This window comes from Talpa occidentalis, unplaced genomic scaffold, assembly GCF_014898055.3.
Source record: "Talpa occidentalis isolate TD23 unplaced genomic scaffold, MPIMG_talOcc4v2.1 talOcc4.11, whole genome shotgun sequence".
Lineage (NCBI taxonomy): Eukaryota > Metazoa > Chordata > Mammalia > Eulipotyphla > Talpidae > Talpa > Talpa occidentalis.
The window spans coordinates 92,778,123-92,790,449 of record NW_023601104.1 but is presented as its reverse complement, the minus strand read 5'-3'; the positions used below and the strand labels follow the sequence as shown (position 1 = coordinate 92,790,449).

The window sequence follows — 12,327 nt, the reverse complement described above, 5'->3', positions numbered from 1 at the left end:
TTTTGTTTGTTTTTTGTGTCATGATGGGGCCATTGGTACAAGGTCTACAACTTAAATTCCACCTAGTAATTTATTAATGTACCTTTCCATGTTAGGAGATATAGATTTACTTCATTCTTTTAAGTATTTTATTGTATAGATATACTGTAGTTTATGTATTCATATCCTACTTGGAAACCTAAGTTATATGCAGTTTTTGATGTTATAATATTTCAACAATGAATATCCTTGCATTTATAGCTTTGTGCTTATGGAAGAGGATGACTTGTATGAGAATGTCTCCCTACTAGCTAATATTGGATGTTACTAGTCTTTATTATTTTTAGTTTGTATTTCTTTATTGGTAAGGTTGAACATTATTTTTAAATATCTGATTTTTGTTTTTCTGTTTTTTAATGTGCTTCTTTATTTGAGCCATTTAAATAAACAGAACAGTGTACCTAAAAAGGAAATTTACATTTTTTGGTAAGAGATAATTATATCTCACCACCTTCCCTTACAGCCAATTCTTGATCCTTCATAGTTCAGTTGAAGCTTTTCTCTGACGCAGGTCTCATTTTCTCTGAGAAGTTCTTCTTGCTGTCCCCTCAGTCTGATGTAGGTTTTCATTTTTTGCCCTTCCATTTTTGCACCTGGTATCTTTTTTAGAGCACTTAAACAATGTTATAGTTACTGATTTATTGTCTTTTCTAGACTATAAATTCCTAAAGACAGGGTTGGTTTCCTATTATTATTTAAATCCTCTATGTTTGGAGCACTAAAATGTTTACTGAGAGAATGATGTTGTATTTTTTTTTCTGTCTAGTACCAGGTGTTGCTGAATTTGCAGCTTCCTTCAAAAGTGTAAGTACTATGTTACTTACTTAATGAAGTTTATCCACTGTTTGCTCCTGCATAAAATCTCAAATGTTTCTGATTTCTTTGTTTTCAAGAATAATCTTCAAATAACTGTAACTGCAGTCAAGAAGTCTGCTTATATTATCATCATGTTAATTGATGATAATGTCTTCCTCTGTCCTAATGCTCTATTTTGGTATTTTGAACTTTGATTATGAGACACTTTCTCAGCTTGAAAGCTTTTAGGTTAAGGCAGTTGAAATATTTAATGTAATGCTACCTTTTTTGCCCAAACTATGATTTTAAAACTTTTCTCTTTTATGTGATACATTATGATTTACATTTCCTTAGGGAATTTCTGAATAGCTTATCAGAAACCAAAAGAAGATACTCATTAGAGTCAGAGCTTTTCTACTCCTGGGATAACAGGCACTGTACTAGATGCTCTACTTATGTTCTCTTATATGTTTTCACAGCCAGCAGAGTATGATTATAATATTAGCTGGCACTTACGTAGTGTATGTGCCAGATACTGTTCTAAGCACATAACACATATATTTTAAACTTCACAAAACCACATGAAGTATAATTATCCCTGTTTATGACAAGGAAATAGACACAGAAAGGTTAAGTAGGTTACCCAGAGTTATCCACTAAAATTAGCAGATCCAGGCTTTGAACCCATTAGTCTGACTACTAGTATTCATTCTTCTAACACCATACTTAAAAGCATTTGATACCAATGTTAGAAGTACCGACTTGCTGAGAAATTTAGAAGTTACTTGTCTAAGTAAGTCCTAGTGAATGACAGCCCGGGAGTTGAATGCAGGTCTGTCTGATTCCAGAGCCATGTTCTTTCTGTTAAGCTCTTAAAGTTCCTTACTACATGCTTAGCATTCTCTACTCACATTAGAGTTAAAGTTGAGTTAAATATATTAAGGCCACTGTGGACCTGTAGATTTTGGATACCATGAGAGCGTTTGTTCAAAGGGAGTATGACTTTGTAGCCGTTCTCATTTGTTCAGGAGTTCATAATCAAATATAATTAAACTGAAAACTAAGTATGAAGTTATATGAAAATTATATGGAAGCTGGCTTATGCTCCTTTAGCATCTTATAAGGCCCAAGCAGGAGACATGCAGAAGAGCGTAGGACTTTGGAGTTCTCTTGGATTTGAATCCTGAGTCTACTTGTTATCCATCTGAGCAAATTTCCTAACATTTTTACACTTGATCTTTTTTTTTTTTCCTTAAAGATTTATTTATTTATTTATACAAGCACTGGGTACAGTCAGAAGCACGGGAGGGTGAGAGAATTCACCAGAGCCAGAGTAGGGAGCAGAGCAGGCAGAAGGACAGAAGCACACTGCTGAGGGGAGCAGCGGGCGGCAGGAGAGGTCTGCGCACCATGTGGGATCCTCCTCCAGTGGTTGGGGAGCAGCCGGGGATCGAACCAGCGCTGCAGAGGCTGCGGGCAGCTTCGCAACCCAGCACTCAACCACTGCGCCACCAGGGAGGCCTGGTTCAGGTGTTCTTAAGACACCAGATTTAAAATCTCTCCAGGGGTAAAAATAGTGCATTTGACCTAGGATCTTCTTGGGGAGGTAATATACATTAGTGGTTTCTCAACTCAGACTACATGAGTTTTGAGTCCTGGTTCTACATGACCTGAAGGAAGTGATTTATAATCTTCCTATATTTGTTTTTTATTTGTAGACTGAAGATAGTAATATCAGCTTCATAGGGCTGATTTGGAAATTCACTGACATGATGTGTATTAAGTGTTTTGCTTGTCACATACAACCATGCAAATGTTAATGGAAAAAAAGGGGAAAAGAACGCAAAGCTGACGAAATGTTTCTCAGCTCTACCTCTCCGTGCACAGAGAATCATCCATGTGTAGTTGTGAACTTTAAAAAAAAAATCCATATGTAATTTCATCTCTGCTCTCTCCATTGGACCCTTCTCCAACCCTTGATATTCTAAATCAGTACATCTGGGGCGTGACCAGGTTGTTTTTAGCTGTTTAGTTACATAGGTGATGCTCATGTGCAACTGGAATTGAGAACTGTTGCCCCCAGTCTGTTCTGAAAATGGGCTGGCTCCCTTTCATATTTTATAAGTTCACATTCAGGTATAAAAAGATTACTTACTTAAAATTGGGCCTCCCCGGTGGCGCAGCGGTTGAGCGCTGGGTTGCGAAGCTGCCCGCAGCCTCTGCAGCGCCGGTTTGATCCCCAGCTGCCCCCCGGCCACTGGAGGAGGGTCCCACATGGCGCGCAGACCTCTCCTGCCGCCCACTGCCCCCCTCAGCAGTGTACTTTGGTCCTTCTGCCTGCTCTGCTCCCCGCTCTGGCTCTGGTGAGTTCTCTCACCCTCCCGTGCTTCTGACTGTACCCAGTGCATGTGTAAACAAAACAAACAAACAAATAAATAAATAAATAAAAACATGCCTCTATTAAAAAAAAAAATTATTAAAAAAAAGATTACTTAAAATTGTGAAGTTTTTAAAACAGTCCATGTGTAAAATGAAATTTCAAGTGACAATCATCTGTCTTTTCTCATTTAAATTAAGGATTTTCTCATTCTTGATTCTTTAAATCTTCTCCTCTGCCAGAGAGTGTTCCAGATAGCTCAGTTGGAAGCTTTTGCCAGATCTGAATTTCAAGTAATTTCTTCTGTTACTATGCTAACCTGTTATGCACATAAGTGTAACAGTAGTCAGACCTAATTCTTCTAAATTATTTCTCTGAGTAACTTTAAAGATGAGCAGTATTAGTTTGTGTGGTGACTATTTGCAAGTCATTTTCTGAACCTGGAGAAATCTGCCAGTGTTTTCAAGGAACCTGAAGATTAATAAACTATTTTTTTATAAGAAGGAAGAATAGGGACTCTTCATGCTTTGTGTGTATCTGAATAGATATATTCTTATTTTCTGACAGCCTATTACTAGCTCTCCACCCAAATGGATGGCTGAAATAGAACGTGATGACATCGACATGTTGAAAGGTAAGCAAAGCTTACCTTTGTAAAAAGGTTAAAAGTCAGTGACCTCTGACTTTTAACCTGCCATTTATGTTCTTCCAGAAACCACTTTTCCAGTTCCTCTTGTTCTTATTTTTTTTTTTAATTTATTTATTTACGCATACAAGAACTGGGGTACAGGCCAGAGGCACAGGGAATGAGAGGATTCACCAGAGACAGAGTGGGGAACAGAACAGGCAGACTGACTGAAACACACTACTGAGGGGAGCACTGGGTGAGACAGGAGAGGTCTGCGCCATGTGGATAGCTCAATGGCCAGTAGGAATCAAACTCGTGCTGCAGAGGTTGCGGGTAGCTTTATAGCACTGTGCTTAACCCCTTGAGGCATCAGGGAGACCCTCTCGTTCTTTTCTTACAAGTATTCTCAGTTTCAGTCAAACTGCTTACTTAACTGTCCTCATTCATAGTTATTTGTGTCTGAATGCCTTTCTTTACTTGTCCATGTGTAGAAATCCTGCCAGTTCAAGACTCAGTCATAATGTTTTCCGTTGCTAAATTCTTTTAATATTAATTTTATTTTATAGACTGCTTACAGTGGCCAAATAGGTCTCACATTTAATTCTTATAAAGGTCTTGTGAGTTAGATATAATATCTTAAGATTCAGAGGTTAACTTAAGATATATTAGAAACAGTTAAAATTTAAATTCTAATCTTTTAAGTCTCTTTCCACTATAACACAAATGCCTTATTTAGGTTTTAGTGCCATACATTGTTATCAATACTATTAACTAACAATACCATAGTGGGTTAGACATGTCTTCTTTCTATTCCAGCACTTTCTCCTATAAATAGAATACTATAAGTAGTGGATATTGTTGTTTAATAGATGATTTGGAACGCAACCATAAAGTGGGAATTTAAATTAATTTTTTATCATCCATCTGGTGATAAAATTCATGATGGTTATGAAGTAATAAACTGAAATTAAGGTAAAAATCTGGGATTCCTGAGCTATTTAGGCAGCAGAACAGATCAAGAAAGTCTACTTATACCAGATATAGATGAATGTGACATGATAAGTGGGAGAAAATAACATCTTTATTCGATTTCAGAAGTAATTTATTGTCCTGCTTAAATGTAGATCCCCTCCTCCAACCATGGAAAAATTAAGTTTCAAGGGCATCCCAGGTTCATTGTTCTAATGTTTCAAGCAGACATTTATCTAATATCCTCTTAGTATGTATTTTCTATGGAAACTTTAGATTTTTAATAAGGGATCATAGCATTATGTTTCATGTTTCAATTGAGCAATGTCTTAAACCTAAAAGGAATTGGGTGCTATTTAAATGAAAATCTGGTAAAGTAAGTTTTTATTTAAGTACACTGTAATTTATTTTTTGTTTTCTAAACTTAGGGAAATGAGAAATAATAAGAATTTTTAGTTGCTATTTGATCGTTAATTATAATATTGAGGACTTATAAATAACAGGGCAGACTTATACATTTTGTAAGACAGAGCTCTGTGATGCCTTCACAGTGCTGTATGACATCATATAAGGCTTCATATTTTAATGGTGTGTTCATTTTATATGCTAGGCAAAATGTTATGAAAGGATCTTTAGACTACACATGTAATTTGCTATTGTATTTATGCTAAATCTTTTGAAGTAGATAAGCAAGTAGATAAGCTCAATTGACACATTTTACATTTATGGAAAATTCACTGATGTGTGTGTGAGGGAGAAGGGAGGGGAGCGGAGGGGAAGAAAGGCAAGGGGAAAGGATGATTGGATGAGAAGAAAAGATATGGGTGCATTTTCCATGTATTCTATAGAAATTAAGCTTGAAAACTTTTATAACAGGGTTTCAGAACCCAAATTAATTGTTACTGTAGAACAGAAAAAAAATGGTATTTAAATAAATGATTCTATTTCAGAATTGGGGAGCCTCACAACAGCTAATTTGATGGAGAAGGTGCGAGGACTACAGAACCTGGCCTATCAGCTGGGGTTGGATGAATGTAAGTACTCAGATCATATTTATTCAGGGTTACATGTTGTCTATTTCATTCTAGCTATAATTCAGAAAGTATCTTTATTAAATGTTCTGGAGATAAGAAATCACTGCCTTTTGTGAGAATGTGTTTATTAATCACTGAGTCTACTGGGTAACAAGTGATTTTTCTCTATACACTAATAGTACATTGGGAACCCTTTCAGTTTTAAGTAACAGGATGTCAATTCAAACTAGCTTAAGCAAAAGAGGAACTTTAGTTTCCATAAATCAAAATAGTTTTGAGCATATCTAAATCCATGACTTAATGATGTCATTGGGATGTACACTTGGTTTTGTTTTGCATCTCAAGGCACTGCTTCACTCATGTATAAGGCTTATTTGAACCAGCACTGGAGACGGTGGCCAAAAGGAGCTCCAGTTTGTGTCTTTAAATATCATAATCCCAAAAAGAAAGAACATGTTTTCTGAGAGTTTAAAAAGAAAGGTCCTGGGAGGACTCTGATAATTCCATTGTCGTTCACATACCTATCCTAAATCCAGGTCTTTTGCTAGGTTGCATGGAACACTCTGATGGACCAGGCCTGGGCCCACAGTGTAGATGCAGATTGAAGGGTTAGTCAGACTTAGATGGAATGGGAAGGGAGGATTAGTTTCCTAAAAGAAAGGATGTATAGCAGGTCAGGAACATAATCTGCTGCCATGAGTAATGTTTCAAAAGTTCTCATTTGTTCCTGTCTGCTCTCCACTTTTTAGTTTAAAATTATTTCTTTATAAATTGTATCTTTTCCCATTCTGTATTCATTACAAAATTGAAGAAGAAATTGTAGGAAATCTTCACTTAGCAACGGAAAGAGATTCTCAATGTAAATACAGTGACTGGGACTTTGTTCTCAATGGGTACCTTCTGAAACATTCATAAATGCAGTTTGAGAGACTACTATGGCTTATAATTTCTTCAAAAATACAAGTTTTATACTGATTAGCAAAATCCCACAAACAGTTTCAAAATGGTTTTTTTTTTTCATCACAGAAGCATGTAGTGGATTTGTTCATGTCACTGATTTAACTTATTGCCAAATTCAACATTTCACCTTAAAAGCTGTAATTTTTGACTAATCAGTTCTTAGCCCTCTACCTTTTCTTTATTTACATTATTGTCATTAGAGTTGACTTTCTTTTATCAAGAAGACATTTTTTAATCACTTCATCAGTCAAGAAATAGAGAACAACAAACTGCTTTGTGATAGGTTTTTAGTGGTTTGCTAAGTTTACTTATTGCTTCTAAATCTCTCTGTCATGGTTGTTTATTTCTCATGATTAATGTCTTGGTTAAAATTAGTAGCTACTGTGTATGTCATGGGCTTCCAGAGTTTATAATGAAAGACAAATCTGTGAGTTTTAAATTCATAGATGTGAGGTTTCAATAGTATAGAGTCTGTTTCTGGATAGTAAGTGCTGTAACAGTTATAATGATCAGTTCTTTACCTCTGTGTCACTTTTTTTAATGAAATGAATTTTATGCTTTTTCTCTCAAGAGATGCTATATTACCAAGTGTATTTATCAGTAGCATTTTTGTCAATTAGTTGTAGTTGAAATTACTATTTTCCCTCAGGTTAGTTTTTCTGTATTCCTACTGAGAAAGATAATGACGTATTTCTTGCTCCACTTTTTATTTTGGAAAATTTTAGACATAATACCAAAGTCAAGAAAGCAGAATAATGATCAGGATGCATCTTCAATATTATAACCTATCTGTTTTACTTATACTGATCTCCTATAATTTCAAAGCAAATCTCAGGCATCTTATTTATTGCCAAATATCTTCATATTATTTCCCAGAAGACAGGGATTCTTTCTTTTTCTCTCTCTCTTTAAAAAAATATTGCCTCGATTCCATTATTATGCCTAAAAGCTTAGCAGACCTGCTTAATTTGGATGTCCATGGTTGACTCATAGTTGTTACAGTTAATTTGTTTGAATCATATCTAAATAAGGTTCATATACCATATTTGATAGGTATTTCTCTTAAGTATCTTAATCTGTCTTGGTTCTACCTCCCTTTTACTTTCCTTTGCCATTTAGTAAACCTAGCTAGTTATTTGTTCTGTAGAATTTTTTCGCAGAATTTGTTCTGTAGATTTTTTGTTTACATCCCTATGAAAGCACTTAGTATGGTCATCTATTTCTTTTTATTTTCTAGTAGCTAAATTTAAAAGCACTGATACAGGCTTTATTTTTATTTTGGCAAGAAAATTTTGTAAATACTATATACATCCATCAGAAGTCCATTGTGTCTGCTTGTATCTAATTGTGATGTTAAGATTAATTAGTTGATAAAGGTATTGTTACCCTGATCTGTTATTCATCAGTTACTTTGGTAACTACCTAGATCTACTATTTTATCATAGGTTGCAAAACAGTAATATTTTGATTCTGTCATTCATTCTTTTTTTTTTTAAATATTTATTTACTTATTTATACAAGCACTGGGTACAGTCAGAAGCACGGGAGGGTGAGAGAATTCACCAGAGCCAGAGGGGAGAGCAGAGCAGGCAGACTGACGAAGTACACTGCTGAGGGGAGCAGCGGGCGGCAGGAGAGGTCTGCGCGCCATGTGGGACCCTCGCCTGGCAGCCGGGGATCGAACCGGCGCTGCAGAGGCCGCGGGCAGCTTCGCAGCCCAGCGCTCAACCGCTGCGCCACCTGGGGAGGCCCCATTCATTCTTATTAGATAGAATTTTTCTATCATGGACTTTATTTTACCTTGAAAGCTGCTCTTAACTAGGTAAACTATTCTTTCTCTTTATCAGTTTTTAGAAAAATGAGTCAGTTCCCTAAGCATTAATAAAGTCTATTTTAATGACTTTCCACTGAATCAGAAACTTGGTGTAGTTTGTTTTAATTTTTAATTCACACAGTTAAAACCATTATCATTAAGTTTTTGCATTTCTAAAAAACATAAGGCTTTGAGATGGGGGTTTGAAGTCACCAAACTCAGCCATCTTGAGACTGAACCAAAATTATGTGTTAGAAATGCTTGTTTCTGCTGGTTGAGTCCTATGAGCATAGCTGAGTTTTATAAAAAATTATTTTCTATTTCAAAATTCCAGCCTTGCAACTTCTGTAGCGGTGTTTTATAATTGTCATTTTTCCCTGACCAATGCAAATTTAACTGTTAACATAAAGAAAATAATTTTTAAAATTAGAATGGAAAAAATTACACTGAAATGTATTAGACTTCTTAATTGTCATTTTTCCCTGACCAATGCAAATTTAACTGTTAACATAAAGAAAATAATTTTTAAAATTAGAATGGAAAGAATTACACTGAAATGTATTAGACTTCTTGAATGCAGTTTTTCTTTGTTTTATTGTGTATAGCATATATGCATGAAAGCAAGAATTTTTTTTTTTTTTTTGTCCTTACAGATTATTCATCTACTCTAGAGGTTGACATTTACTTGACACCCTAATCTGGTGTTTCGATATCTCAGTCCTCTTTTCTGCATTAATTGAAAGGATGACATGGATGAAAAATAAGCGATAGGAACTGATGAATCCCCAAGGACCAGTGATCCTGTTTTCATGCAAATATCTGCCCCGATAAAGATGATGGAAAGAACAAAATGCAAAAAATATTTGTCCTCTAAACATGATTGTCACTTCCCTAGAGCATTGTTAAATGTTAGTATAGAAATAACGTGGACCTACTAGGACTAGTAGTAACTAGATTGTAATCTTCTGGAAGATGAACCCTACCCTTTGATTTGGAACTTGATTATGTCACAGTTAACCCTTTTGGTGTGCAGACTTTAGAATGCAATACTTTTTTGCATAGGTATTTATAACTTTTGTCACTGAGGCACCATGGCTCAAATGGGTGGTTAATTTATATGAAATTCCCTTGAAATACATTGAAATACAAAGAATTGTAACCTGCCCTACCGTATAAAGAATTCTGTTTCTGTAACTTCTGAGTTCAGTGTCCTTCCTGTTTTACTGGAACTATTGTAGTCACCTTCTAACAAGTCTGTTTTGCCTCTCAATGACCCTGTTCCAGTCCATCTTGTTTATCACTACTATAGTAATATTTCTAAAGTACCATTTGCTTCTTTTATCCTTTGCTCTTAAGTTGTTGATAGTATTTCATTAATCGTATAATAAAATTTGGATTCTTTAGCATGGCATTCAATCCTCTACATTCTGACTTTAGCCTCTTAGTTCTCCTCTACCAAAACATGTACTGTTCCCATTTGTAATACTGTTTCTGGAACATTCTTGCATCTTTATTTATTTATACTATTCCTTTTTCTCAGAAAAGCCTCCCTGACCTATTTATAATATTAGAACTTTTGTTCATCCTTCATTGTTCAGCCTAGAATCTACCTCTTCTATCATCCTTTCCTTTTTATACCTGATCTGGAAAGTGAGCTCTTTCCTGGCCTGCCAAAATTGTTTCTAGAGCAGTTAGTTTCAATTGTATGATACTTTGCTCTGCTGGGAGATTGTTGGTATATATCTTATCTCTTGGATTTATTGTAACTCTAAGGTAAGAATATTTTTGAACTCTCTTTGTAACCCATAGAGTACTTGGCATATAGTTAATGTGCAATGTGTACTTGCTGATTGAATGAATGACTAACTGTAGATGCCTTCAGATGAAATGACAGAATTTTTCTAATGAAACCCAGTTACTGAAAAGGTAGACACTTCTGGAAATTGTTCTTTTTATGCATAGTTTGTGTTTCAGTGATGGGAAGTAACATTTGAAGTTCTTGTGATTTCTAGAATTTTTCCTCTTATGACAATGGATGATCGACCACACATAGTAGAGAGAGTGTGAATCTTGTTAATCTTCTTGGTATTATCTTCTACTTGAACCCTACTCCATTGCTATTACAATTTGGGTTTCCTGATTTAGTCTTATAAGTTGCAACAGTACATTGATTGCTTTATCCTAAGGCCCATTGAACTATCGTGAATCCTGTTCTTAAATGTTTCCCCACTCTGAAGGCTACAAACCTTTTAGTAGTCATGCAGATGCCCAACTTAGTGGCCGTATTCCCCATATTTTTGCCAACATGCCGTTTGAAACTAGGACTAAAACTTGGGGCTTTCATACATTTGTTATTTTTTCTTCTTTTTATAACAGCTTTATTGTGATATAGTTCACATACTTTACAATTCACCATTTAGCTTGCATTTCAGTGATTTGGTGTGCTCAAGAGTTGTGCAGTCATTACCACAATACAATCAACTTTAGAACATTTTCATTGCCACCAAAAGAAACATTGTACCCATTAGCAGTCATTTTCCCCTAAACTCTACAGGTCTAGGCTACCACTAATCTGCTTTCTGTCTCTGTGATTTTTCTCTAACCTGGACATTTCAGATAAATGGAATTTCAATCTATGAAGGTAGGCAGGGGGAGAATAACTGGTACTCTTATACCCTGGGTAGTCTTTGTGTTCTGACATAAGAGTTATTTGTCTGGCTTAGTTTATAAGGCCTATTCAGTCCTAAGTTTGTAATGCTTGAAAGTTCAATTAAACTGCTCTTGACTGAGGCGAAAAATCTAGCCTTCAACCTCTAGATGGCAGTATGAGTCTTACTGTACTGCTAGCTTTTCTTCTCCCCATCTCTTCAACGGAGTTCCTGATTTAGGATTTTAAAAAATTTCTTCTTGTTTTACCAGACTACTTGCTTAATTTTGTTGATACCTTGCATGGTTTTTAACTTTTTCTTTTCCTTTTTATCTCTCCATCTTTTAAACAGTTTCTTTTGTAAACTGTGTGTATGTATATATATATTTTTTAAGATTTATTATTTATTTATTTATTTATGCATACAAGAGGTGGGGTGTAGGCCAGAGGTGTGGAGGGTGAGAAGATTCACAGGAGACAGTGTGGGGAGCAGAAAAGGTAGATCTACTGATATATACTGCTGAGGGGAGCAGTGGGCAAGATTGGAGAGGTCTGCTGTGGGTTAGCTCCCTGGCCAGGGATCAAACTCATGCCGCAGTGGCTGGCAATAGCTTGATAGCGCTGAGACTTTAACCACTGCGCCACTCGGGAGGCCCCAAAATTGTGTGTATATATATACACACAATTTTTTTTTTTAAAAAAGATTTATTTATTTATGCATACAAGAACTGGGGTATAGGCCAGAGGTGTGAGGAGGTGAGAGGATTCACCAGAGACAGAGTGGGGAACAGGACAGGCGGATTGACTGAAGTACACTGCTGAGGGGAGCTGGCGAGTCAGGAGAGGTCTACTGCGCCATGTGGGTTGCTCCCTGGCAGGCCAGAGATTGAACTCATGCTGCAGTGGCTGCGGACAGCTACATAGGCTGCGTCTTAACCCCTTGCACCACGAGGGATGCCCCAAAACTGTATATTTTTGAGGATCAGAATCCTTTAGTTCTCTTTTGTCAGAAATGACGTATTTCTTCCAATATTTCCCAAAAGTATGGTCATTTAATTTATTAAC

General features: G+C 36.0%; 1 protein-coding gene across 8 annotated transcripts in view; it reads left to right on the top strand.

Annotated features, from left to right (window-relative positions):
- LIN52 (lin-52 DREAM MuvB core complex component) overlaps window positions 1-12,327 on the top strand; it is a 79,543-nt gene that overhangs the window by 3,252 nt on the left and 63,964 nt on the right. For 7 of the 8 annotated variants that reach the window (XR_005123829.2, XR_005123828.2, XR_008550620.1 and 4 more), the window contains exons 3-5: window positions 806-843; window positions 3,779-3,845; window positions 5,759-5,842. Coding sequence is in view for 4 of the 8 variants with exons in the window: in XM_037503862.2 (XP_037359759.1) it covers window positions 806-843; window positions 3,779-3,845; window positions 5,759-5,842 (189 nt within the window). In the remaining 4 variants the exon portion in view is untranslated. Of the gene's footprint in view, window positions 1-805; window positions 844-3,778; window positions 3,846-5,758; window positions 5,843-9,268; window positions 11,550-12,327 lie in introns of those variants that run through there. The other variant, XM_037503863.2, reaches the window with a different exon arrangement.